The sequence below is a fragment of the Parus major genome, chromosome 8, assembly GCF_001522545.3.
Source record: "Parus major isolate Abel chromosome 8, Parus_major1.1, whole genome shotgun sequence".
NCBI classification, from domain to species: Eukaryota; Metazoa; Chordata; class Aves; order Passeriformes; family Paridae; genus Parus; species Parus major.
The window spans coordinates 25,548,099-25,575,880 of record NC_031777.1 but is presented as its reverse complement, the minus strand read 5'-3'; the positions used below and the strand labels follow the sequence as shown (position 1 = coordinate 25,575,880).

General features: G+C 42.3%; 1 protein-coding gene across 2 annotated transcripts; it reads left to right on the top strand.

The window, feature by feature from the left end:
- Nucleotides 1–6: 6 nt before the first annotated feature.
- Nucleotides 7–27,759, top strand: CC2D1B (coiled-coil and C2 domain containing 1B). 2 transcript variants are annotated; one of them, XM_015635915.1, is made up of 24 exons: nucleotides 7–182; nucleotides 3,152–3,293; nucleotides 5,973–6,088; nucleotides 6,842–6,961; nucleotides 8,051–8,188; nucleotides 10,117–10,378; nucleotides 10,877–11,001; nucleotides 11,133–11,208; nucleotides 12,327–12,437; nucleotides 12,754–12,884; nucleotides 13,163–13,235; nucleotides 15,309–15,421; nucleotides 16,206–16,374; nucleotides 17,589–17,761; nucleotides 17,865–17,990; nucleotides 18,503–18,561; nucleotides 18,811–18,927; nucleotides 19,405–19,478; nucleotides 20,106–20,164; nucleotides 21,868–21,919; nucleotides 22,535–22,634; nucleotides 25,290–25,380; nucleotides 25,702–25,832; nucleotides 26,619–27,759. In XM_015635915.1, the coding sequence occupies exons 1-23, from the start codon at nucleotides 117–119 to the stop codon at nucleotides 25,819–25,821; spliced, it is 2,613 nt and encodes an 870-aa protein (XP_015491401.1). In that variant the 5' UTR covers nucleotides 7–116; the 3' UTR covers nucleotides 25,822–25,832; nucleotides 26,619–27,759. The 2 variants fall into 2 exon arrangements, with proteins under 2 accessions (XP_015491401.1, XP_015491402.1); XM_015635916.2 differs by lacking the exons at nucleotides 7–182; nucleotides 3,152–3,293 and having other exon boundaries at nucleotides 5,980–6,088; nucleotides 8,077–8,188.
- The last annotated feature ends 23 nt before the right edge of the window (nucleotides 27,760–27,782 follow it).

The window sequence follows — 27,782 nt, the reverse complement described above, 5'->3', positions numbered from 1 at the left end:
CGAGCCGGCCGCCTCCGTCCGGCGGGCTCTGCCTTGGCACAGGCAGGGCACTGACTTGAAGTTCCGTGTGCTCTCAGTCCTATAGAGACACAGCCCTCTGAAATTCATGAACCAACATGCTTGGCAGAAGACCTAAAAAGAGCACTCAGGCAAAGGGCCAGGGAGCTGCAGTTGCAAAGCAGGTAAGAAGGGCAAAGGGCCAGGGAGATGTGGTTGCAAAGCAGGCAGGGAAGCCTCCTACTCCCAGTGCTCCTCAGGATAGTCTCGTTCAGACCTCTTGCTGCTGTTTTCCTGCAGAATCTCCCATGTGTTAATAGCATTGCAGGATCATGGGAAAAATTAGATTGTGCGGTGCTTGTTTTCCTTCCTTCTTTAGTGCATTCTTCTTCAAGTAAATATCTGATAGGCAGCTGTGGAGGTCTCGCAGGGCAGGCACAGTGTTGTAATGCTGTAATCTTTGCATGAGACCTCATGACTCATGCTTACAGTATTTCTTAGCAGAGCTATGTTGAGATTTAATAACTTCAGTAACTCTCTGGAAGTTTTCCTTATATCTCTTAAGTAAACAGGAATAAGAACAGCAGAATATCAGGTAACAAATTAAGGGACATATATAGGGGAATATTAAGGTGCTAAACAAGAGGCAGTTAATTTTAATTTCCCTGTGTTTTGTCATTTTTTCATGTAATAGATAGACTGATAGGCCTATGCCCCTTTCCCGAGATAAGTGAGTTTAACTGTGTCTCTGTGTTGGGGTTTTCTTCCATACTTATCTACCCTGGGATGGAGTTTCAGAAGTCTTATGGAGAGAAACAATAATTAGTCATGGTTGGCAGGTGTAGAAAGTCAGGTAACAGTGTCAAAATTAGAAATACAGTCAAGACAAAATTCTGTGTAGAAAACTGACAGAAAAAAAATGTAGTTCGAGTTAAAAGAATATGTTAGAACCAGAATAGAATTTCAGAAACCATTGAAGGTAGAATAGAGGCAAGTAACAGGTGGAATAATCAGTAAGAATATAGAGAAATGTGAAAAGGAATTGTAACAGGTTATTAGAATAGAGAAAATAGCTAAGATTCTCTTCTGGTGATTTCTCAGGAACCAGAGTTCTCATACTGATGGCAGAATGCTGCAGTTAGTGATCCATAATGTCACCATGCCCCCAGTGTGAAAGTTTGCATTTCTCTAGTGAGAGAGATGGTGTAGAACTTAGTTCAGCTGAGCAGGGGAGAAGATAAAAGATGAAGATCTCTTTCCTCCTTTCGGGGAAAAAAAAAAGAAACCTCATTTTGAAAGGACAGAGAGTAAATCAAGGCTCTGATTAACATATTTTACTAATTTCTAATTCAATACAGTTAATTATTCAGCCTGTCTTACAGCATGGATGAGTGTTTCTTGAAACAAACAGCTTGTTCACTTTCAAATTGATTCAATTTAAAATGGTTTCTTATGTAGTGTATCAGCTGCAAGCTTTTTATAACTTATTTCTTCTGTTTAAACATTGCTTCAATACTACTATTTTCATTGGAAATGTTCCTTATTGAATGTATTGGGACTTGGAGCTAGAATTGCTGAATTGTGTTCTTGACTTCCCGTGGTTGCTGCAGTTCTTTACTCTCCACACTTGCAGAGTGGTAATGAGCAGATCCTGTGTGCTCCTGATCCGTTCTGCACCTTGATGAAAGGTCTATGTGTGTTCCATAGAACTTGAATCTTTAGATCACCATTATAAATATTTCCTATTTAAATCTTGTTCTCACCTTCTTTCTGTTCTAGCCAAATGTGAAAATACTTTAGTTTTGCCTCACAGCTGGGAGATGGATAAGGCAGAGGGTGGCTGACTGATCTGCCCAGTGTCTTCGGGAATGTCAAGGGCAGGATCAGGGCTAGGAAACAAACACCTGATTTTGAGTGCTGTTGCTGGTCCTTGGAACCAGTATTTCTCAGCTATATGTTTCACATTCTCCTTTGGGATTATAAAATGGTCCAAAGAAGGGCACAGGATGTTTCAGGGCAGTAGCCACCAGCACTTTGATTCCTACTGGGTTAAAAAAAAATATTATTATTCATGTTAATTTATAAAGTTTCAGACAGCTTCTTGCAGCACTTCAGATCCTCGGGACAGAAGGAAATTCCTAACCCTCAGAATAATGACAGCTGATGTTTTTTTCCTGTGCTGGAGAGAAGCTGAAGTGCTGCCTCCTTGGTCATGTGGGGATCAATAAGTTGATTTCCAAAGCTTGTGCTTTGGAAAAGTCTGAGGAAAGCTTCACCTACCTCATAGGATGAATCTTAATTCTGTTCATTCATATTTATAAAAAATCTTAGCGAACTTGAGATGCTTTTATAAAGTTTCTGGGACAGTTAGTATCTTAACCAGAATTTTTTTAAAAATATGATAAACAGGCATTTTAAAAGAATACCTTTTGGTCTAAGCAGAGATTCCTCCGATGTACTTTGGAATGTTTTGCCACAAGAGAGTGATAACCCCTACTATCATATCCTGATTCCTGTTATTAATACTATTCCCTGAGATGTTATCTCGTAGCTGATGATCTGTGCCAGCCAGTTTGATGGTTTTCTTCAGTGCAGTGTGGGCATTGCTGGGTTTTAATGGCTGTGTTTGTTTCTATGGGATTTAGAAACTGATGTAAGAAGAAGACAGAACAGTTCTGTGTTTATAAATGTGGCTTCTTCAAGAGATAAGGATGAAGTCTCTGCAGTGTGCACATGTCAGACCTGTTGTGTGTGAACGATGAGTGAATATTTTTTAGCTTAGCTGTTACAGGTACTGCCTTGAACTTTCCTGGTGGTATCTACTCCATGAAGCTCAGTAAAACAAACATTTTATTCTACCTTGTTATGTTAAACTATTAAATAGGATTGATTTTAAGAAATGGTTTATGTAGAGTTTTAAAGGGAATACTTGTGGGGAATTAAGATTTATGTACCTTACACCAGTTGTGGGTGCCTGGAATGCATTGTTATGGTAATAGAAGTGGTATGATAGCAGACTGTAAAAAAATGAACTGAATTCAAAATGCATGAAAATGTCTAAATAATCCATGCAGTGTAATGCTTTTGAGTGTCATCTTTGTTCTAACTGTAGGGTATTTTATTATTCTGTATTGTTATTTTCCCTTGGCTCCAGCTGGGGTTGTTTGTGGATTTCAATCCTGAAGAGATGCTGCTGGGTGCAGAGGAAGGTGAGGATGATGGGGACCTTGAAGCAGAGCTTGCTGCTATCACAGGAGCAAAAGTGAAAGAAGGAAAACCAAAACCAAAGGTGAAAAGTAAGTTAAAGTATCTGAATTTTATTTACCTTTAACAAATTTATCAGAATTTATTATTTATCTAAAAAAAAAAATCTTTAAATTTATCTAAAATGGTTGTTTCTTTAGTCACTGGTAGAAGCTGAATTTGCAGCTGCTCTTTGCTTTACTTTGAAAGGTTTAATTTGTTACTCCACAGTGTAAAAGTGGTTTTTTGTTCATGCTCTTGTAACTATAGGAAAAATATCTCTGGTGGCTGGCCCATTTAATAGCTAAATTAAGACATGCTCTTTTAGCATATGAAGTCATAAAAAGGTGTAGTAGGCGCTAGATGATTTCAGAAGGGAAATTGTGTTTCTTGTGGAGGGTGAGTTGTTTGTCATGTGGTTGTTCTTCTGTTTTAGTTTGAAGAATGAATTTACATAATGAGCATTATATTTTTAGTTACTTGGAGTCTGTAACCGAAATTGAATCCCATTTTCAGAGGCAAATACTGATGCAATTGCTTGGAGAATCCTGTTGCTTGTGTTATGCAGGTTAGAGCATCTCTTGGAATGAACTGTTACCATTCTTAATACCTTCAGTATCTGTTAATTTTGTCTGGTGGTGTTTGCATGCAGCATTTCAGTGTTTTACAGGCTTGCTGTAATCTACCATAAAACAAGGCTGCCTCTGCGAGGGACACTCCAGTGAGCATGCTCTGCCTCTGAGCATGTCTGTGTGTGTGGAGCTGCAGGGTGAGCTGGTTCAGGAACTCCTCTACAAAAATAAACCTTGTTTATTTTGTGTTCTTGTGGGAGCTTTTCAGCTGCAGGTTTGCTCCCTGTCTGTCAGAGCTGGGTTGACAGCCAGTGGTTGAGGTAGGACAAGGAAAATGGGACCTGCAGGTGCAGGAAGGAAGGGATTGTGCACCTACAGCCTTATTTGCAGTTCTGCAGTAATTTCCCCATAATATTTGAAGGGGCTTCACACAGGGCAGCAGGGAAATTAAGAATTTTGAAATGCTTTGGCAAGACAGCTCTATAAACATTGTAGCTGATGATAGACAAAGGACATGTTTCTATCTGAAACTAAATTCTAAATCATCTCCACGTTTCAGAACGTTAGTAAACTCTTCAAGCTAATAGGCATAATTGTGCAGATAGGCATAATAGCAGAACTTCTGCCATTGGACATAGGTTAGTCATGGCTAAAACGTGCAGAATAATATTTTGAGGTGAATCTGTGTATCAGGAGGTCTTGAATTGTCAGCTTTTCAAGAGCTGACTTCCCTCATCATGTCACTTATTTTGTTGTTTTAGTCTTTTTATGCATAAGAGGAAAATCAGTCACTGCAGAATTAACATTTACTATGTCTAACATGGACTGTGTCTTCTAAATGTGTGGTTCAGAAGGATTTTCCAAAGTAACGTGCAGCTATTCTGTTTTCCTGTTAGAATTGGGAGTATGTGGGTTAGAAACTTATGGAGAATGGGCAGCTGGCACTGGGGGCTCCTGAGCCCTGGCCCAGTGGTGCAGGATGCCCTGCAGTGGTGGGGCAGGATGCAGGCAGGCCACTGCCTGGAAAGGAGGAGCTGCAGTGAGGACAGGGGAGAAACAGATCCTGTCTGGGAAAGGACAGGAAAAACAGATGCAGTGCAACTCATGTGCTTGGTTCTTGGCTGAGCACCAGGTGCTGTAATTCCCTCCCTCCTGGATTCCATCCTGGAGCTCTGATTAGGTGTGGGGGAATGGCCTCGTCCTCCAGCAAAAGCTGCACTGTTGGAACATCTTAAGCACAGAGATCCCTGCTCTCTCTGATAAGTGCCAGCTGGGCAGCCACTCACTTGTTTGAAATTGTGGTCTCATCTTGCTGCACAGGATTAGAGCTGAAAAACCATCTGAGGAGGCTTGATTAGATTTTTTGCCTCTACTGCGGTTTTCTGCACAGCCAGTTGCCGTTGGATATGGCCTGCAGTCCGAGTTTGGTAAGGGTCAAATTCATGAGCAGCGTGTTTGATACAAATACTGAAGCACTGATGGGGTGAATTAGATTATTTGAACAGAAACAGTTTTGTACCTGGGTTAATTTTCAGCTAATTCAGCAAATGCAGGGAGTGAGTGGGATCCGTTTAAATTGACTGTAAAGCTCTGTCCTGGAGATCTGTATTTTTTGCAGCTTTTACTGCCACTGGTGAGTCACAGTCATGTGTTTCCATAGGGAAGTATCAGAGGCATTTACATGGACAGTTGGCATTTGTGTGCAAACAACCTCACCTTTGAGAGCATGTGGAGGAAGTTGATAATTTAGGAAGATGTGGTTGGCACAGGATGAAGCACAGATGAGAACTCAGCAATGAGGAGTTAAGTAGAGTTTTCAAGATGAAGACCAGAAGCAAAATTGCAAAATGAAGGAGCCAAGAAAAAATTGGAAAAGGCTGAATCTCATCATCACGAGTCAACAGTGCAGAAGATGTGCAAGTGTCTTACTGCCTGCCTCAACTGTCATAGCAGAAACACCAGTGCTGCTTTTCCTGGGTGCTCACTTCCCAGTCTTGGCCCTTTATCCATCATTATACTCTTAGTTACCTACAACACTGTGCAATTAAGGGGGCACCAGAGGGGAGGTCACTGCTCTCTTTGAGCTCCTTCAGGATTTATACCCAGTGGCTGCATAACTGTTCCTTAGGGTTTATGGCTCCTTGGGGTTTCCTTTTACAGCTCCTCTGCCCATGGATCATATTGAAAAGATGGCTGCAGAGTGTATGAAGGACCTGAATGAAGATGAAGAGGAAGATGCAGATGATGAAGACTTGGAGAAAGATACAGACCTGTTGGTATGCACAACTGTTAGCAAAGAGTTTTAATATGTGGGGGTTTTTTAACAGTAGAACATTATAAATGCAGTATTTAGCAAAAATGTCTATTAACTTTGTGATGAGAAGCTAAAATATTGCAAAAGCACCATTAGATGCAAGCCTTTGCAGGATCCATCCCCCTGCACAGCTGAGTAAGAGGGTTTCCTAACATTTATATGTGTGGGGGTCTTAGAGAATTGAGGGAAGAGCAGGAATCCCATTCCATATCAGCTGATGAAAGAGAGTCAGGCACAGTCTCCTTCAAGTGACATCTGCCACCATTTTGCTACTGCTTCAAGTAGTGCTTTGCCTGAGGGAACACCTCAAGAAAGTCTTTGCTGTTTCAGTGACTCATCTAGCATCAGGATTTAGGGGAGGAGTGTTAAGCAGTGGTTTTGACTGCCATTGCTAGTAGAGGCTTTCTGAAAACTTGAAATTTAGGTTTGCATAATCTTTGTAAAAGCACTTCTCTGAACTTCTCCAGCTTCAGATCTCCAGCCACAAACTTGTGTGGTGATCCTGGGGCTGCAGTGTGATTTTTCAGTGGTATCTGGAAAGATGGTATCCAATTTAAATTAATAATGAAAAATAAAATTGAATTTAAAAGACTGGATCTTCAGATTCTTCACTTGGGTTCAAGATCCATCCAAAGCTTTTGACACTTTAGATGTGATTTGAGGACAGAGAAAATGTGGAGGAAAAGCCTTTTGTTGGCTCTTACTTTTATCTTAGGCAGAGTTGCAAGAAGTTCTGGGGGAAGAGGGCGAGACAGGAAGCTGTGAGGATGAAATAACAGCAACAGAGCCATCCCCAGCTGAACCAGAAGATGAACTACCTGAACTGCAGTCACAGGTAGGAATGAGCTTCGTGTTTCTGTCTGTTTTGCTGAACCTGTGTTGTCATGTGGCTTGTGTGAGGGTCATTATCAAGAGGCTAGGCAGCTCTTGTCTTCCAAAGAAGAAAAAGCCACATTATTGCAGTTACTGCTGGGGAAACCAGTGCTTTATGGGTGCAGGTGATCCTTTTGCTTTGTTTCAAGGATGAATTCTGATGTTAGCAGAGAATTGAAGAGTCAAGCATGTCTTGTCCCTCATTATACATAGGAACATGCAGACTGCAGTGCAGGTTTCCAGAGTTCAAATCTTCTCCCTAAGAGTATTGAGCAACGTGATGAAATTGTGAGACATGTTATAACTCAGCATCTCTGACATAGTTTTGGTTTTTTTATCAATACCATTATCTGTTTCAGCTTAATTTGTCAGTCCTCATGTAGTCAAATCCTTTATTCAGTCACTGCATGTTTCTGTTGTGTGCCACAGATTCCAGTGCCCTGTACATTGGGCCCGTTAGTAAATGGGATTGAGAGGGTTTCTATAGAGATAATGGCAATAATTACATCAGGAGCCATCTGCAGGGTCTCTGTGGCTGTGGAGAGTTTGTAAGTAGCTACTCATGACTTTGCTTAGTCTGCTTTTGTCACTGAACTAATTCCAGGCTGTAGGAGGAGGAAAAAGAGCTCTTGTTGTAAAACCAGGTTGAAGCCCAGAAGGGGAGCAAACCAGCATGGTTTAAAAATAAGAAAAGAATAAGTCAAGATTTGTGCCAGAATACCTCTTCACACCCTCTGTTGTGTGGGGTTTGAGAGACTTCAGTGTTCTCCTCACCTACTCACCGACCACATGGCTCCAATTACTCTGTGAGTGAGAGTTTCCCAAGTCTCTCCACCCATTCTTCTCTGTGAGGCTTTTGAGAGCCCAGAGGTGGATGCAGGGACCGTTAGCACAGCACAAACGCTCCTCTGTTTCAGGGGCTGTTCCTTCCTGCCCTCAATTCAGGGCAGTGTGTGTGTAGAAGAGGAGTGTTTGTTTTTCAGTGCGGTGGGAAAACTCATCTAGCTGGATGAAATAAGTTTTCTTGATTTGTTTTATTGTTTTTTCTGAGACCTCCTCACTTCCTGCTGTTACCAGTGAGCTACAACAGACACTCGAGGGAAGAATTGCTGACTACAGGACGGCGATTTCTAACGCCAAGGAGTCGGGGGAGAGTGCCAAAATACGGCGGTACGAGAGAGGCCTGAAGGTGAGTTGGGATCATCAGGATGTGAGTGAGAATGAGGCAAAGCCAGCTCTCTGACGTGTGGTCTTCCCAGCCTTTTGAGTCTGTTGACAGGGAGATGAAACCTTCATGTGCTGCCTGGTGTTACTTTAAAGACATTTGTTGTTACTGACTACCCACCTTACACAGCAAACACACAAGATGAGGTGTGGCTTCAGCTGCTTTTTGTGCTTCAGCTTTGTTTCTGTTGAATGTGGTAGGTGGAGGCAGGGTTTGTGGTACATGCTGAAGTTAAACCCACCTGGCTGGATCCAGATTTGACCTGTGGTGACTGTGCAGTGTTACCTTAAAGTTTAGGAGTTTTCCTAGCATGTACACCTTTCAGTTCATCACTGCAGCCTTCCTTTAGGTACTAACCTTCCACTCATTTCTGTCAGACAGAGGGAGGAGGTGCCTTTTCCTAAGTGTGCTGGCTGTGCTTGAAAAGGAGTAGAGCAGGATTTTTGATTAAGGCAATTAAGAACTGCAGCAGAGAGCAGTCTCTCCAGCCTCTCGTGGTTCCAGGCAGGTGGCGTGCTTGCAGTGAGCTGCAGTGCTTGTTTACTGCTGGGCAGGGCCTTTCTCTCCCCGTTGCTTTTAGCAGCTCTCCTGCATCAGCAGCAAGCTGTACAGCTCAGGGCTGTGCAGTGGGGCAGGATGTAATGGCTCACTGGCTACCAGGTGTCTTGGGGGTACAAAGGGAGCAATTGAGGCCAAACTCGGGGAAGAAGAAGCACAAGAAAGATGTTTGTGTTTGTCCAGTGCCTGCCAGCTCTGACAGCAATGTACATGAAACCACCTAGCCCTTCTGAGAGCCACAGGAATGGGCAAACCAGCTATTCCATCCAGTAGGGAGCTTAGTGCACTTTGCCACTTCCTTTATTTTTCAGGGTAGAGAATTTCCCTGTGCCTAAGCAGTGTGACAGGATAATAGACCAGATCTCACTTCACAGCTCACAGCTACTGAATTAGCAAAATTACATGTCAACAAATGGTGTAGAGTTCTCTCTTGTATGTAGTTCTTGGAACTGTGAACTTTAATCTCAGTCTGTCACCCCCACGTGGAGAAGAGGGAGCTGCCTATGGGCTGCTGGTTTGAACCCCAAGTCTCACATGCAGTCATTTCAGAGTAGCTCTGCCACTGTTACTCAGCAGGTCAAACAATGCCATGGCTAAAAAGAAATAGCAGTGGTTCTGGCACTGATGAGATTTTTGTTGTTGTTTTTCTGTGCTGCCATTTCACGTTTGGAAAGAAGTTAAACTTCTGTTTTGGCTTGAAGTGCATGGTGGTCTTTTGTCTGAATCTCAAATTAAATTTAAAAAATAAAAATACTGAGGAAGGTAGTATTTAGGGTGGAGGAGGGGTTTTAAAAGAATGAGCAGCAGTTAACCTATGTTAGAGATGGTGAGAGCTCCTTACCATAGGTGGTGAGCTGAAGCTCCATTTCCTTTGTTAGTATTTAATGGCTTTTCTCATTGCATTAAATAGGTTTGCAGACCCCTTCCTTCCCTGGATCCATGTAGGCAGTGACATTTCAGAATAACATTTTATTATATTTTAAGGATGCACAAAATTCATCTATAGTTGGTATAAGTGGCTTCCTTGGTGACTTTCTGTGACAAAGCTGAGTGGATCACATCAGATGTCCAATAATTCTGGGTGCTGAGGTACCTGCAGTTATCTGGTTTGGGTAACAAGGCCTTTGCACTGTGTCTCTCTGGTGTCTGGACATCTTTCACTGGCACTGAAGTTCTCCTTGCAGAAAAACAGGGAGCTGAAGGGCAGCAGTCTGTGGTGGTGTGTGTTACTGAGCCTGTCATGTATAAGGGGACGAATTTGTCTTTGAATGATATTATGCTAGTAACATGGTTGATGAAAATGCCTATTGACTCTGTTGTTCCTTCTGTGCCAGACACTGGAAACCATGCTGGCTGCAGTGAAGAAAGGCAAAAAAATCAGTGAGGAAGAAATGCCACCTCCTGTTGCAACAGGAAAGAGTTCTTCTAACGTACCTCAAGCCATGGGAGTGGAGCTGGAGAATTCAGGAGATTCACCAGAGAATAAAGCTGAGTCTGCTGCAGATGATGAGCAGAAGGCTTCTCCTGAGGCAAGGGAGCATTTGGAATCAGAGTCTCTACAAGGTCGTGCTGCTGCTGATCCTGCTGTGGGAACAGGTACTGTGATCTGAGAGAAGAAGCAGTTGCAACCCTGTTTTAATGCTGCATCTTCCCTGAGGTTTGTGTTGTGTATAGCAAAGCACTGCTTACGTTGGAACTTCCCTGCTAAAGGTCTGAGAGCTGTCTATGGAATGCTGAGTTTCTGGCAGTGGAATCAGTTACTGTGTTAGAGCTCTTCTGTATCAGTATCCTTAATTTCTCCTGTGCCTCAGTTTCTCCTTCAATGTTTGACATGTGGAATTCCAGCCTTTAAAGAGTTTTGATATACTAACTTAAAGACCTAAATTTTTTTCTTTAAATTGGGAAGATTTGGAAGAAAATTGGAACTATTATGTTAGATAGGACTTCTGGAGACTGGAGAAAAAATGATATTTGTAAGTGGCTGATGTGACTTAGAGCAAAAGGGAACAAATGTGGGTTTGCATAGATGGATGTAGCAAGGGATGCAAATCTTGCATGCTCTGTGTCAATCTCAGCATTGTCTCATTCTCCCAGATCCCCAGCACAGCAGCACACGAGCAATCCTACTTAAGAGGCAGAAGGAGTATAAATTAGCAGCTCTAAAAGCCAAGCAGCAAGGGGACCTGGAGAAAGCAAAGGAGTACATGAAGACAGGCAAGGTATGCACTCAAGAAATCCCAGATGCTGAACATACCCTGTTCTGTACATTAAATGTCACATACTTACTGTGGCAGCTGGCAGGTCTTGGACAGAGCAGAATAAACCTTTTTCTTTTTTTTTCCCATGTTAGAAATTTAATGTGGTGTTGGAAGCTTTGGACAGTGGGCAGCCAATAGACCTCCAGAATATGCCTCCATCTCCTCAGGGTAAGGCTTGTAGTCAGGAAACTTTTCAGAAGTCTCTGTGTGATGTAATGGAATGATTCTGCATTTGATTGCAAAGCTATTAAAAGAACTGGAGATTGTTTAGGACTGAGGCTCACTGCATTTTGACAGTCTAATCAACACCAATGAAGAGAAATGAGGTATCATTACTTATATTGCATTTACTCTCTGTGAATTACAAGTTCAAACAAGTATTGATGATATTCCTGGTTTTATAAATGTAGATAATAGCCAGTATTTGAAGTGGAAGGGAAAGAAGGATAATGGCACATTCTTTAAATTTGCTGTAGTATTTGATGGTGCTATGTGCTGCAACTAAAGTTCACAATATTCAGATTAACAAACAGATTGCAGTGCACTAAAATCTAATTTTTAAAGCAAGTTATCAATATTAAAGGTACCTCAGCTCTCATAAGAGAGAGTTTGGTGTTTTTTTAAGTAGATGCAGTATTCCCTCCAGTAATTAATACTTGGTCTTTGTAGCCCAGTGTTTTAAACAACTTACTTTAGTGGATTATTTTCTGCTAAGAAGCAGAATGACAGATTTTGGTAAATCATGAGTTTCATGACTCCAGTTACTGATCACTAAATGGCATTGCAGAGAAGCTTCACCCAGGGCATAACCTTGCCTTAAAAAGTCTAAGATTTTTGCAGTGAATAATCTTCTAGTTTTATATTATACAATACCAGAAACTAGAGTTTCTGAATAGATGATATGAGTTTCTTCCCTTTTCCAGCACATCTTTTGTTACTAGAATATTTTAGTCAATTAGAAGACTTGTTCACTCTTTCCATCTGCTAAGATACCAAGTTATATTTTGGGGAGAGAATTCTTAGAATACTTGAACTACTTTTGCTTTTTTTTTCCCCCCCCTCAAGCAGCCCTAACCAAAATTAAATCAGCATTTGAGATTTTCTCTTATAAAGCGTGTTCTGTGGAGAATGGGAACCTTAGATTTAGCTAGCCATGGCGATACTATTTGGAAGCAAAAAAGCTTTCAGGAAGATGTGATCAAATTGATGATTTTCTTAGTGACATGCAGCAGTAATTGCTGTGTGTGGAACATGCTGTGAAACTTCCTGCTTTCCCTGCTTTGCAGATCTTGAAAGCTTAGGACATGTACAAGATGCATCCAAGCAAAAAGTACCACCTCGAGTGGGAAGTTCCCAGGATCTTGCAACACCTGAACCTCAGACCCAAGAAGCTGCAGGTAGGACTTTTGCATTTCTCTAGTAAGTTATGAAAATAGCACAGCTGGGGAGCACTTGAAGGTCTGACCTCTCCCACTGAACTGCAGCAGGACTGAGTAAACCTGGCTAATGTTCCTGAGTATTGTTTGCTGCTGATCCAGTCTATTTTTGTTCTGGATCAGCGATGGAAGTAAAAGTTAATGAACTTTCTTTATAACAGCAGTGTTTGTAGTGAGACTTTGCAGAGATGTTCCCTGAAGAAGGTGAGGACAAAGGCAGCCTTGTGTGTTCTGAAATCCTTATGATGTGGTATTTAATTGTCTGTGTGGTTTGCAGAGTCCCTGCAGCAGCCCAAGACGGTGCTGGAAGCGTTGCAGCAGCGGCTGGAGAAGTACAGGGCAGCAGCAGCTCAGGCCAAAGCCAGCGGGGACGATCGGAAGGGCAGGATGCACGACAGGATAGCCAAGGTAGAACTAAAGTGTGGCTCTTTGCATCCAGCAAAGCCATTTGAATTAGTTCTCTTGCTGAAGACTTTTCCAAGGCTGAAATAATTTGTGTATTGTCTTTCTGTTTGAAAAGTGGTCCAGTGGGGAAGCTGGAAAGCATTCGGAGAAAGAAATAGAGACAATGCACATATTGTAGTAAAATACTGAGTCTTGTACAGTGTTTATGCTGGTTAAATACAAATGATTGCTAATTCACAGTCAGCTCTATTTTGTTTCTTACTGAGTGCCTTTGATTGCAGCAATACCAGGATGCCATAAGAGCCCATAAGGCAGGGAGAAAAGTGAATTATTCTGAGCTACCTGTTCCTCCTGGTAAGTGTGAATGTAAAACGTTCTAAAACCCCCAAACTTTTGTACATGTGCTAGGCTTTGACGGGGCTGTGCAGATGTTGCCTGCTCATCCTGTGGAACAGCTCCGTTTCTCAGTGAGTTGCTGGCCTTGCTGTTTGATGGTATTGTGAAATTTATTAATATGCTCCCAAGCACTGACCCTGGTGAATATTCCTGCATATTGACGGCCTGTTTGACAGTATGGGAACTTAAAACTGGCACTCTTTGAAAAGTTCCAGAACTTCACCATAGGCAGGTGCTAAAAATGTTACTTGTCTATCCTCTGTGTCAGGTCTCCTAGAGGAAAGACCAGATTTGGGTTATTTTGGCTTCTTAGTTTTGCTGGAAAGAGATTTTTGAAAGTGAAAAAATTTTCCTGATGTCCCCCATTCTCCTGATTCCTATCAGGACCCTCAGAACTTGGCATTTAATGAATATCTCCTTGTAACACCAAATCAGTATTGCAGCTCTCCTGGCAGGTAAAAGTCTGCAGAGATGAAGCAGATCATGCCCATGGTCACACTGAGACAGTGGCAGAGACAGCAGCTGAGCCTGTTTCTTGAGACACTGTGTCCTGTTTATCTTCTTCAGAACACTGAGTGCTGTGTCTGGAAAGGTTTGGGCAAGGTCATCTGTGAATGCTCTGACCCTCATTTGCATGATGCCGTTTCTCCCCTAGGAAACATCTTTCCTTTTATCTTGGGCCTGATGTGCTCTTCTGAAAGCTACACTCAGCACTGCAAAGCAGTGCCTGGATTTTTTAAGTGAGAGGATAGAGATGGACCTTTTGGTGTTTTTGCCACTGTCAGATGTCGCAATGGCAAGCACTGCAGTGGTAGTAGAGTAGGCACTTCCATCTGTCAGGTCATGTGTGGCTTTGAAGGTTTTCTGCTTTGAAGCTGTCCGTGAAAGGCAGTTCAGCATGCCTTTTTGCAGAATGTGATCCCTTTCTTGGTAAATACCAGATTCTGTAAGAGTGGAATTCTCCATATTTATACCTCTGGAAATGTGGAGAACTGCTCAGTGTCCTTGAACATCAGCTGTGTGTTTTCAGCCATCATTTAGAGGCCTTGTGATTTACATTGAAGACAATTATTGGGCAGTCACTGAAACCACTGGTGAATTATCCTGGGATGGCATTGCCTTTCAGGGCATCTGGCTGGTGATGAGTACCAGCCTTGGACTCCCTGGAAACTGAAATGCTGCTGAGCAATGGATCAAATGTCACACGGGGCAGCAGCACACTGTTCTGCCTGCCTGAGTACCTTGAATTTGTGCTGTAGCAGCCATCTCTAGGTTTAGAAGCAATTTAATCACTGTTTCTTAGTAGAAGTAGTCACTTAGTCACTTCTCATGAGACTGGCAGCAAGAATACTTGATATACATTAAATGAGAGAAGTCTTAACAGACATTTTCTAGTAGTGGCTCTGGGTCTCTGAAGCTGCCACTAAACTGGTTGTGTGGCAGTGAGAGTTTATCTTCCATTATCAAGCCTTCCTCCCTACCTTAAAAGGATAACAATATTAAAGAGCATTATTCTTCCTACACTTCTGATTTAACTCCTCTGATTCTGCCTTAGTTTGCTACCTCTGCATTGCAGTACCTTTTCAGCAGAGGCTGAGTGTGTTACCCAGCTGTCAGCAGTGGATTGTTTATTACTCTGGGGGTAGCACTGATTTTCTGTGTGACTGCTAAAGTGAGGCAGCAGTGAGAGGGGAGAAAATGAGACTCAATTCTCTACTGGTTCTGGGGGCATCCCTGTTACTGAAGTCTTGAGGTTGTGAGGTTGCTTGGCTGGCTGCAGTTGCTCATCTTGGAAAACTGCTCAGTTATTGCATCATTTTACTATCATGTACTTAAGCTGGTTATCTGTGAGCAATCTGATGTTAAGCAAGGCTTTTTGGCCAAATGAGGCCTCAGTCTAGTTAGACTGAATTCTAAAACACATTAGATAATAGATATTTGGGTAGAAACAGCTTTACAGTAAACAAGTATTATGGAAGACATACCATAGGGCTTATGTAACTCTGTCTTCTGTGCTTCTTTCCTTCACAGGATTTCCTCCACTTCCTGGTGTTGCAGCTACAGATGGTGGCAGCACAATTGCTGCTGTCCTGGAGAGTGCCAGCAAGTTGGCCAACATGGAGGAGAATGATGAAGAGGAGGAGGTTAGTGTTGTCTGTTAGGATGTGTAAAAGTTCAGTTGCCATCTCTTGTGGCATGCAGAGATGAGGCCATTGGTTTTCCAGGTAAGGGTGGTGAGGTGAAATACATCTCCCAAAAGTCTGAGGAGTACAGGATCTCAGAATTAATTTCAGTTTCCTTTATGGAGTAGGGGAGACAGATGAGATGTTATTACAGTCAGTACCTACAGAGTCTGTGAGTGCAGAGCTCAGCTCTTTCATAGCTGTCTTTTATGTAGATTTTATTTTCAAAGCAAACACTTCAGATCCTCACCACTCCTTTACATTGTTCTAAAGTACTTAAATCTGTATTTTTATCCTGCATCCCAGTAGCTTCCTATGTTTGTTCTTTCCCTGGATGTTCAACACTTACTGCTTTTTGGCAGGCTGCACCAGCATTTAGACTGTGGTTTGATTTCTGTCTCTCTCTGGATTTGGTTGCTGATTGATTGTACTTTCAACTGGAGTAGCTTTTAATGGAGAGAATTCCTGGATTTTTTTTCTGCATGCCTCTGCTTTTTTAAAAATCACTGCCTTGTTGAACATTCCCTTTATTCCATCTATGGCTTGCATAGCTCAGCTACCTGCTGGTCTGACATGGCTCATAAACCTTCAAAAGTTAAAATTTGCTGTCTTGAATGCCATGCTCCCCTCAAAAGTACCCAAAGGCTGATACAGTGATAACCATGGTTATTGATGCTTGAGATTCTGTCCTCAACCCTGGAATAGATTTTATGCATTTATGATGCAATTCTTTTTGTTTTGCTAGAATGAGCCTCTCCCCCAGGCTCCAGTTTCCAAAAAGCCAACTCAGGTTGTTAAGCCAACTCCAGTTCCATCTGCTGCAGCTCAGGAGAGCTCTCCAGAGCACCTGAAACGAGCTGCATCACCCTCCACCCTGGACAAGGCAGAGTCAGTGGATCATCTCCCTCCAGCTGGTAAGTGAAGGGATCACCCTTCCCAGTACTCCACAGGCAAGTTGTTTGATCTAGTTTGGTGAAGACTTCAGCATCATAATTAGGTGTGAGCCTGTAAATGTGTGTCACAGATTTCCTCTGACAAGAGCCTCAATATGTGTGTGCTAGAGGGCAGACCCAGACCAGCCATGCAGCTTCATTTCACAGAGACAGCATGTATTATTATAAGGCTGATTAGGTTTTTAATTAATTTTGATGTAACAAGTGTATCGATTCATAATGTGTAACTCTGCTCACAGCTGAACTCTCCATATACTCTCATTAAAGGGGATGGGTTGCCTGTGTGAATTATTCATTGATCTCATGCAGCTCCCTACATCAGACAGAGCTCTCTGCCTGGTGTTTCACCCAAGGAGCTGAGGCTGGCAGTGCAGGCAGGGGTTCATCAGTCTCTACTCTTCCCTGGCTAAGGCCACTGAGCAGTTGTGTGTACAAGATGAATGGTACAGATAGTAAGGGACAGCCACCACCTCACAGTGGTTTGGGCTCACACAGGCAGTGCTCAGGCTCTCGCTGATGCCTGGACTGTAACCCCATCCTCCTCCCCTTCTGCCCTGGGTTGTTCCCTCAGGATGAAGTAGAACTGCCTGGCTGACTGATGCACTAACCTGGTACAGTGTAAAGCAAGCTTATTGGTGTGGTTGTCCTTTCTTGTTTTGGCAAGGAAGGAAGAGACTCAAGCATCAGTAAGAAACTAAGAGAACAAGGGATTACAGAGAAGCAGAGGTGATATGTCTGGTTGGGCCTGCACATTGGTTCATTTGGGTTCTTTCCTGACAGATCTGGGGAGAGGAAGGAAATTACTCCAGAGGATGCTCATGATATTTGCTGTTTTTTAGAAGTTAATATGGAGAGCTGAAAGTTTGGATTCAGTTTTTCTCTTGGACCAATCAGCTCTGCTGGATTCTCTCTCAGGCCTGCAGATTAGGGGCTGTAATAACTCTTATGACACCTGTGAAGTGCTGTGAGGTTTTTTTGATGAAGGATGCTGTTCTAGAAGGAAACTTATTTATTTTTTTAATGCTTGAAATTGAAAGTGCCCAATAAACAGTTGAGTGCAGTAAGGAAATGTCCCAATTTGACATCTGTACTTTCACTGATCCTTTCCTGGCTGTAAACTGAACATGGTAAACCTTTGTCAGGTGAGTGAGTGTTCCTGTACAACTGTTTTTCAGTTAGGGACCAGCTGGAATTTCTGGAGAACAGGAAGAAGCAATACCTGAAGGCAGCCATCAAAGCAAAGAGGGAAAACAACCTCGAACAGGCAAAGACGTATCTCAGAACAGCAAAGGGCCTTGACCTAAGGATTGAGCAGGCAAAATCTGGCAAAACTGTTGATATTTCCAAGGTTAGTAGGACTGTTAATATTCTGCTTTGTTTCACATTCTTGCACATCTTAGTGCTTACTTTTCCCTGTAAGGGTTCTGAAATGTGGTGTTCTTGTGTTGCAGCTGCCATCACCTCCTACAGATGATGAGGGTGATTTTATCTTTGTACACCATGAAGATGTCAGGCTGTCTCAGAAAGCAGATGAAGTTTATGCACAGCTTGTAAAATTGCTGAAGGACCAACATGAGGTGACCATTTTACATTTTTTAGAAATGTTTCAGAGTTTCTTTTGGACTTTTTTCTCTGGAGTTCATTAATGTTATAGTCCTATCATTGTTCCAGTGGAGTCTTTTTTTATTTTAAAGTACTTTTGATACTGCATGTCCTAAAATGGAGAATTTTCAGGGCTGGATTCTATGGCTAGTTGAAGCAAGAGGGTGTGCTTGAAGGCTTGGGACTAGAAAATTATCACTGTTAAACATGAGCACTCAAGTTTGAGAATAATACCTGAATATTAAGACTAGGCCTAAGGTGAACCTCATGTCTACAAATCAGGTTATTAAAAAGTAATAGGGAGAACTGCTCAAACAAATGCTATACTTTGCAGTTGAGGAATGGGGAAATGAATGTTCTTGAGTGATTTAGGAAAATGCCTGGTTTTGCTTAAATTAAATAGTCATCAGTTTCAGAACGGTGCCAGTCACGAATCTGTGTTTGAGGATCACTGAGTAAATCTGTTTGGTTTTGTTTGTGTTGACAGAGGTGTTTGCAGTATTCCAAGCAATTCATGCATCTGGGAAACGTAGCAGAAACAACTCGGTAAGACCCAGTGCCTGCTTTCCACCATCCCCCAAAGCAGTTATTTCAGGTTTGAGTCTGCCTGACCCCCTAAAGATCTTGGGGTTTGAGTTGGTACATTTATCCTTGCATGAAAGGGTTGGGACTGTGATCCCTGCATCTGTGATTCACATGCTGACAGCTCTGGCTGAGGGTTACTCTGTGCTCTCTTGGATTTCTGGCTTGTGTGGCTTTTTTACCTTTTTTTTTTTTTTTTGCCTTTTTCTATAGGTTTGAGAAACTGGCACAAGGTTGTAAAAAGGACATGGAGATCCTACAGCTTGCACGAGCACAGGGAATGGATCCTCCAAGCCATCACTTTGAGGAAAGAACCTTTAAAATGATAAGGTGTGGAAAAACAAAAGGATTTCTCAGGCAGGCAGGAATGGCTTTCCTGGTCTTTTGCCCTTGTTTAGGGAATTCTGGGCTTCAGCAAACTTGGGTGGCATCCAGGATTAGGCTCAGCATTCCTGAAAGGATACTCTCAACAACTTAAATACAAAGAAGTTTTTTCTCTAACCTTTTGCTGATTCTTTTGTTTTCAAAATGCCTCCAGCTTCCCCTCTTATATTCTGTTTCTTCAGCCATTCCTTCTTCCTCTGTGTTTCTCCCTCAGTCCTGTTGCCTCCTGGGCTTTGTTCCTGGCCTTAGAGATATTTTTAGCTCTGTTTGTGCTCTTCACTTGCTCTGCTGTATTTTGTGGAGATGGTCTCTGTAGGAGTGCACTGTTGAAAAAGCTCTGACAAATAGCCATGGAATCCTGGTCTGGCAGTGGATCAGCTGATGGTGGGATGAATGTGCTTTTTTGTCTTTCTCTTTTCACAGGATATTTTCTGATCTGAACAGCACAGAAATGCATCTTCTTATTGTCAGAGGGATAAACCTACCAGCCCCACCAGGTGTGTAATCAAAAGGGTATGTGGGCTTTTTCCTATGAGTAGGTAGGGAAAGTAATGGGGAATGAAATTTCTCTTATCTTGAAGGCCACTTTAGGAGCCAGCATTCATTAAAGCAAAGCAAGCACATTTTGGGCTCATGCCCCCCCCCAAATCTTTAAATGGTATTTTAAAAAAAGCAGACAGGTGAATGAAGAGAATCTGGGTTCTGTCTGGACAGAGAAAAGAAAAAAATAAATTTGCCTGGGTTCACTCATAACTGGTCATAGTTAAGGTTTCATTTTGTTTTGTTATGAGTGCCTGCCTAGCAGTTGCACCACTTTGGTGTATTTTGACCCTTCAGTAGACAGGGTTTGCTCCTGCCAGTGTTACTGCTTTTAGCCCCTTGTTCCTGGGAGCTTGTAAACCATTTGTGCTAGACTGTCCTAGGACTAACAGCATAAAAAAAACCAGGTGTTTTCCTTTGGATGCCAACTCTCCATGGGTTTTGGTTTGATGGATGGGTTTTTCAGTTGTCAACATGAGTCCTACCATAAAACAGTTGGCTGCTCTTGAGAATCCTCAACGTGACAGATGCAATGGCAATGTCTGTACTGGCTGTTTGGATTGGCTGGTTGTTGTCTCACCCAGGTGTGTCACCAAGAGATTTGGATGCATTTGTGAAGTTTGAATTTCAGTACCCGAGTGCGGTGAGTGTGTCGTGGCTCTTCTGCCCCTCAATCTGTCCCCCCTGCCACTGCATGAGCTTGTGAGGGCTCCAAGGAAAGGGAGGACACTTCTAGACATCCTGCCTGGATCTGCTTTTAAAGCAGATTTATTTTTCTGAGAAACAGAACTGCTGAGTGTGGTGGCTGCAGGTTTGAGCTTTGTACCTTTCTCTTGATGCTCACTTTGTGGGGAAGGTGAAGAGAGCCTTGGCAGGGTGGTGTCTGCAGGTTCTGTCAGCAGCACTCTTCAGTGCTAAGCCATGCCCACCTCTCCCCCCTGAATGCACAATCAGGCTCTTTCCAATCTTGGCAAAATGTGTCAAAGTTCATGTATTTCAGGGGTGCAAACACACCAAACACCAGGGCACACTAAATTGTTGCCAAGGGCTACCTTAGATGTGATCTCCTTAAGTCCTCTTCTGTGAAAAACCCAAGCTTTTAAAGTCGTTGCATTTGAGCCTCTCTTACAATTGTAGAAATGGATTGAAAAGGTTAATCTTTCTCATCAAATAAATGCTAATTTAATTAGTAAGTACATATATATATAAACACCTTAAGAAAGGACTTGGGCCATGCAAGTTTCTCACCCTTACTAATAAACACTTGTGTGTATGTGCATGTAGGTATGTGTATAAAAATATGTATACACATATGTATTACTTCTTTCCTTGGAATTCCCCAGTGTCATCCTGTTCCTCTCACCTTTAAAAGCAGTCTCTGGTCTGAAAAATACTCAAAGCTTAGAGGTAGAAGGGCTTCTGAGGAGGGACAGACTGGTCTCAAAACCAGACCTTGCTCTTGCAAGACTAATGCTTAGCCCTGGGAGAGTGCAGAGCCTAGGTTTCTGCCTCCCAGTAAATTCTGCAGTAATTCCACTAAAATTAATTCAGTTACCTGTGGGAAATTGGTGATGGTCAGACCAGGTTTGTGTTTAGGTTTGAATGACATGAGGTCTTAATGAAGGAGTAACTCAGGGTGGCTGAAACCAGAACTGGGCTGTATGAATAATTTTCTGGGGAATGAGTAAGAATCAGCATATTCCTTTTAATCTATTTTCCTTTATTTAAAGAAAAAACGGATCTCTACTCCTTAGGCAACAAATAAATATACCACCTTTCTTTTATAGCTAAAATCAGTTTGTAAAGTAGCTGCAAAAATTAGGCCACATTGTCCTTGTTAATTCCCCAGAGATTTAGTTTGTTCTCACTTTAGGTTAAAAGTTAATTCATTTTGGTGGCAGATTGATTGTCAGGGAAAATAATAGTAGGGCAATTCCCTGAATGATTTGTGATGAATTCCTTGTGTAGCTTATTATTCCAGCTAATGCAGGAGGAACAGAATTACTGTGTCGTGGAAGGTGCACAGTTTGTCATGGAGTTTAACAGCCCCAGTCAGTAACTTTATGATGATTGGATTGAATTGACTGTGACTGTATAGCTTATCTATGGCTTTCATATTTAATGTAATGTTTTGGCTTATTTTTTCCTCAGTATTATCCTTGTTACCACTGTGAAATCCAAGTATTTTAGTCTTGAATATACCATGACTCTTCTTATTTAGACAACCCCTAAAACCTCACGTTTCTGGTATAGGCATAAAATAGAGCTGGCAGTAAAAATGGTCATTAGTCTGTTTTCAAACAGTACCTGACAGTTTTATGTAATGTCTGTCTCTTTTTTTACTAGGAACAACCTCAAAAGAGTAAAACACCTGTAATTAACAATAACAATTGTCCAGGTGAGTCTTTTTATCCTAGAACAGCAGGAAAAATGTTGCACCTTGGGAATCCCTGGACAGGACAGGCTGGTGTCAGACTCTGAACCAGGTCAGAGACCCTCCCACCACCTTTTTTCTTTTTATGAAAGGGTTTGTTGGGGGGTGAAGTTCAGCTGTGTTGGCAATTTCTTCCCCCTCATCCCAATATCAGTAGTAGCTATTATGTCATTAATTAAACCAGTATTAATTACATTATCCAAAACAATTCCTAGTCATTTGAGTCTTACTATGCTTTTTCTTCAATATTTTGTATCTTTTTTTATTAGCCACAAACACTTTACTTGCTGAAAGACCTAAACTCTCTAGTTTTAGCTCTCCAGTACTTTGCTGTCAGCTCATAATGGCTTGGTTTTCCTGCACTTTGATTTCTGTCCCTGTAAGGTGAGGGTGGCATGAACTGTGGGACAGGGACACACCCTGTGACTGACTGAAAGACCCTCCTGAGGAGGAGTTTCTGTGGCTGTCAAGGGTCTAACAATAGGGCCAGACTGAGAAAAAGAGCTCTGAGTAGGTGCAAGGAATAGAGCACTAAATACCATTTGACTCACAGCTTTCTTTCCTTTATTTCACTTGCAGAGTACAACCAGCTGTTCAAGCTGAACATCAACCGGAACCACCGAGGCTTCCGACGCGCAATTCGGTCCAAAGGAATTAAATTTGAAGTGTTTCACAAAGGGTGAGTCCACAGTTTGCTTCTCTACTAACAGCTGAAAAGAGTGTTGGAGCTGAAGTTTATGAAGCACAATCTCTAAGCCAGCACTAAAGAGTTGTCTGGTACTCATGTCTGCAAGCTTCCCTTGTAGGGGTGAAGAGAGGCACAGATTCAGTGAAGTTGATTCAGATCAGTTGAGGATTAGTGTGTTAAAAGGACTTGGTGAGGCTGAGAAAGCAGTGATTTATTTCAAATTGTTTTGATTCATACCCAGTTTGGTTTCAGTCATCAGGACTAGAAAATTTAAATATTCTGTGGACTAACTGTAGAAAAATAAAGTGGCAGCAAAATATGAAGAGCAGGAAAGCAGGTGACAGATGATGGCAGAACTAGAGTTATGTTTTTGTACTTTCATTCATTGGATCTTGCAGTACTTCTGAGCACTGCTGGTAGCTGCCTTGAGAGAGACAAGACTCCCCTCAGCTCAGAGAACAAGATCACAAGATGAATGTTAACAATGTTCAGGGAGATCATCCTCAGTCCAGGCTCATAACTGAGTTATTCAGAATAGGAGCAGCCTGTATTCCCTCACCCCTGGGTTGGTTGTGATCCAACACTGTGATGGGATGCCAGATAACCTGGTTTTTATCTGCTGGCCCTTTGTCCTATTCCTTGTTGCTATTACTGGGCCATGCAGAAGTCATCCAGAGGTTTTCAAGTTGCAGATGTTTCAGTTTGTGAGCTGAAGTCCCACTGTTCTACTCCAGATCATCCACTGGAATCTCTGTTGAAGCAAAAGTTGATCTTCTTACTCTTTTTCTGTCATACCTGACTGCTCTGCTGCTGTGTTCAAGATCCCCCCTCTTTTGCACAGAGCTATGAAGTGGTTACATTTCTTTAACATGTTTTTTTCTAGTCACCTTTTCCCAGCTATCTCCTTGGGAGAAGAGTCTAGATCACTTCATCCTGTCCTTTCTTTAAAGACTGACTGCTCCCTGTCTTTTCTAAGACTACAAATGAACTTTCAGAAATGCTTTTGTGGATGTTGTAGCTTTGGGGTCTCTGATAGCACTTTGACATCTCCCAAGAATTATTTTTGCTCAGTGAGCAAAGGAGACTTGCTTCAGGTCATATATATTAAACTTCTGTTTAACAACACTTTCAAGTAAAAACCCAGCTATGTATTTTTCCAAAGGAAAAATCTCTTCTTGAGCCTCTCCTAAAAGCTTCTGAAGATGAAAGGGGATTTCCCCAGAGCTGTTTCTGAAGCCATAGCCTAGAGCAAGTTCTCAGTCTTCACAGCAATCCCCTGGAACTGGGCAGGGATGAACCAGTCTTTATTGTTTCTTGAGTTATAAAATGGAAAAGTTCTTCAAAAATTCAGCAAGAATTGCTGATTCTCTGAAGTTTATGAGCAAAGTGTCCCACATGCTGCAGTACAATTATATAATCCTTCATTTTAAGGTGCTTGTGAAGTGAAGGAAGTATTCCAGTATGTGAGCTAAGAAATTCTGAACTTTCCTAAATGATTTTGTGAGTCTGCTGTGGCCTCATTGGTGCAGAGTCTCAGTCTCCTGTTGCCACCAATGATGTGATCATGAGGCACCATTAACGAGTTGTGTATGTCAAGTCTTGCTTGGTAACATCTCAGTATCTCTTACTGGTAATAGGAAGAAGGGTAGATGTTTTGGGGGATGGGGTTTTTATGTTTGTTGGTTTGGCTGCTTGTTTTTTTTCTGAAATAGAGGAAGCTTCTGAAATCTTGGAAAATTTCCAAGAAAACATGGCGGGTTTGGCCAAATTATCTTCTTTAACTCAACTCTTGAGTTTGGTTATTTATCAAACATTTTAGAGACTGGTTCAGGGAGATGCTTGGATGCAGGCAAAGAACTGCTGTGCTTTGAGCTGAACAGCTCTGGAATGAGGGTGGTTTAGTGTTGGCTGTTGCTTTTTGGAGGAGTTTGTCTGGATGGGGGTTGTAACACCTGTCTCCATTCAGGTAAGGATTGACTTACTGCCCATAAAACTGTTCAACAGAAATGACTACAGCAAGTAGAAGTAAAAATGCTTCTGTGTTTAATTCCAGCAGACTGGAAATTCTAAAATTATAGTTTTTGACTGCTAAAACTACCAGTATGTAGGTGAATCAAAACAATAGCTGAAATGTTCTTATTTACTGAAATTGTTTTGATTTATCAAGATGAAACAGAATGATTCATCTGGCTTTTTCCAAAAAGCAGTTTGCCAAAAGCAGCAGGTGCTGGGTGCAGGTTGTTTTGCTGGGAGATGCAACTTCCTTGGGAATTCCTTCAGCCTGTTCTGTTAAACAGCCCCAAGCAGAGGATGGACCTGTCCTGGCCACGGGGACCTCCTTCTCTGTCACCTTGGGAAGGGACAGAAGCTGCTGCCACTCCATGTGCTGATTTAATTAGTTTTTCTTCATTGCCATCCTCATCTTTACTTTGGTCACAAAACAATAATGAACAAATGAGTTCATTCTTATCTTGTTCCTTGTAGTCTGGTTTTTAAGGCTTTGCCTCTGGCTCTGTGGTGTGCATGGGTTACAAGAGAGTGACTGGCTCTCTCTTGATGTGGGGATGGAGCAAATAATGATGGCCTTTGGGCTTGTTTTCTCTTAAATGTTCTGACAGTCCTTACCCCTTCATTTCTTTGGCACAGGTCCTTTTTCAGAAGTGACAAACATGTGGGGACAGCACACTTGAAGCTGGACAAGCTGGAATCAGAATGTGAAGTTAGAGAGATCATCGAGGTATGTTTTTGGGATGAGGTGTGTTCTTCTGCTTAGTACTTAAACCCAAAGGGAAAACGAGTGTTTGGATCACATAAACATGTGAGTGCAGTCGAGTTTTGTATTAGGTGTGTTTGATAACCTGCCTGGGTTGTGGGGACCTGCTCTGCTGAGTTCCAGTCCGAGGAAGTGCTTGGCTGTGACACTCCCAGCACTGCAGTCACCTGCAGGGATCTGTCACCCTCAGGCCATGGGAAAATAGTCACAGTTGCCTGAGGCTTTATAGTTCAACAGTATAATCCCTGTTTGTCCTAACTGCTCTTCTTTTTGTGGTTGTTTCAGATTTTTGACGGCAGAAAGCCCACTGGAGGGAAACTGGAGGTAAAAGTGAGACTCAGGGAGCCCCTCAGTGGTCAAGATCTTCAAACAGTTACAGAAAATTGGCTGGTCCTTGAGCGTTAGTTCTGTCCGAGGTACGAACGCTGCGTCCAGAGGTGGTCTGGCAGGACTTGACAGGGCTACAGATAAACCCTGCTTGAATAATGTCTTTTGTTGGCATTGACCTAATTACTCAGTTCTGGCTTCAGTAGCATTCCTCTTTACATTTGTGGTGGGGAGTTGACATCATTTCATAAATGAGGTTACAGAATCTCTGATTAGCTTGTATCTCAAAGATGCTGTTTCACAATCACTTGAAATACAGGGACAGCTCCTGGTGTCACCTTTACAAAGAATATTATTTAGAAAATAAGTGATACATAATCTATCTTCCTTTGCTTGATCTCCTGAAGCCTCTGTGCTCCCTCTTCCCTAGCATACTATTTCACTTTACATTTATAAATGTCACTTAAGCAAATATTCGTAAGCTTCAGAATGACATCACATGTTTGGAAGCAGAGGTGTGGCAAATGGTGTCAGCCTGTGGAGCCTGAGGTCTCATTTCAGTACAGGTGTCACCGTTTGGGTATCAAAGGGCCAGTTTTAGTGTTTTCCTCCCAGCCAAGGAGGTCAGGAGGTCCCATGAGCTTCACTCAGGCTGAGGGACACATTTGATGGCCATACCTGAAATAACAACTTGGCCTCGTGCCCAAGCACTTTCCATCACTGGAGCTTAATAATTTTGCTCCATTGATTTTTCTCGTTGACCATCCAGAACCTTGGTGTCAGCATTTTCCATATAATGTCACCTTGAACTGTGAACATCTGTTCTGTGCTGCAGCAAGGAATTCTGACGGGTTCGTTTGTGTTGTTTTCCCCAGATCCATGGGAATGCTGGAAGTCGTGGGCTGAGCGAAGGCAGGAAGATGCTGCTAAGCTGCAAGCACCAAAGATGTTAAATGAATGCACTACTGAACCTAATGTCTATTTTGATAACAGCCATAGTGTTTATTAATAACTCCAAGGCAAACGGGAGGCTCTGGGAATGCGCTGCTGCAGGGCTTGGGACCGGTCTACCCAAAATAGACAGAATTGCCTTAATGTGGGACTACTGATGTAGCACCAGGACGAATGTTACATTAACTATGCAGAGTGCTGTGAGAAGGGTTTAGCCCCTTAAAAATTCCCTGAGGCAGTGCCAGAGCTTTTTGGTTAAGTCACAGGTAAGACCTTTATCAGAATTCCTATTCCCAAGTGTCTGAGCAGCCGGCATGGTTCAGTGAACAGTCTGCTACTGCTTTTTCTGTCCTCTCCTATCCAGGCCTGTTTGGGTTGGGATCTTTTTTTTTGTTTCCTAAACCAGAGAGCTCTCAGGCACCAGTTCAGGGGTGCCAGTCCCTCCTCTGTGCACACCCTTGGCACGTGAGGTTCCAAGGGCTGTCCCTTTCTGAAGGAAAGGCCCCAGGGCTCGTCAGCAGGTTGGTGTTTACAGACCTCTGTTTTTGTTCTGGCTCCCAGTTGTGTGCTGTGCTTGCTGCACTGCTTGTCCAGCGCAGAAGGGTACTGTGCCTTCATCCTTTATGGTGTTGGGGTTTTAATTTAAAAAAGAAAGAAAAAAGTACACTAGACTCTGCTGCTTCCCAAATGTTCCTTGTATTTTTACAAAAATAGGCTTTTACAATTCTTCCAGGTGATGGGGAAAATAGTCCCTACTTTGTCCTTTAAGAAAACTGGATCATGACTTATTTTCAGGAATGCTTTTTGATCAGCAGCATACAAGAAAGGGTACTAAATCTGTTTGTGTTTTTAAATCTCTGTGAGCTAACAGAAACCAGGGATCTCCAAGGGGAGGATGTGCCTGTGCCAGGGATGGGCAAGGTGGGAGACAGAACAGAGTCCAGACAGGTCAGGCAGCTCTGCCTCTGTCTTCCTGAGCAGATGAAGACAATACAGTGTTTAGTTTTTAATTTCAATAAATTTAATATACAAAACTACATGTTGAAAATAAAAATATAATATGCAGTTTTTTGCAGTGTTAACTAACT

Bases quoted from the DNA above. Each gene is read 5' to 3' on its own strand.
- CC2D1B (XM_015635915.1), top strand. From the start codon at position 117: ATGCTTGGCAGAAGACCTAAAAAGAGCACTCAGGCAAAGGGCCAGGGA. The intron at 12,885-13,162 runs GTAGAACTAAAG...CTTTGATTGCAG, and splicing joins TGCACGACAGGATAGCCAAG to CAATACCAGGATGCCATAAG. The intron at 25,381-25,701 runs GTATGTTTTTGG...TGGTTGTTTCAG, and splicing joins AAGTTAGAGAGATCATCGAG to ATTTTTGACGGCAGAAAGCC.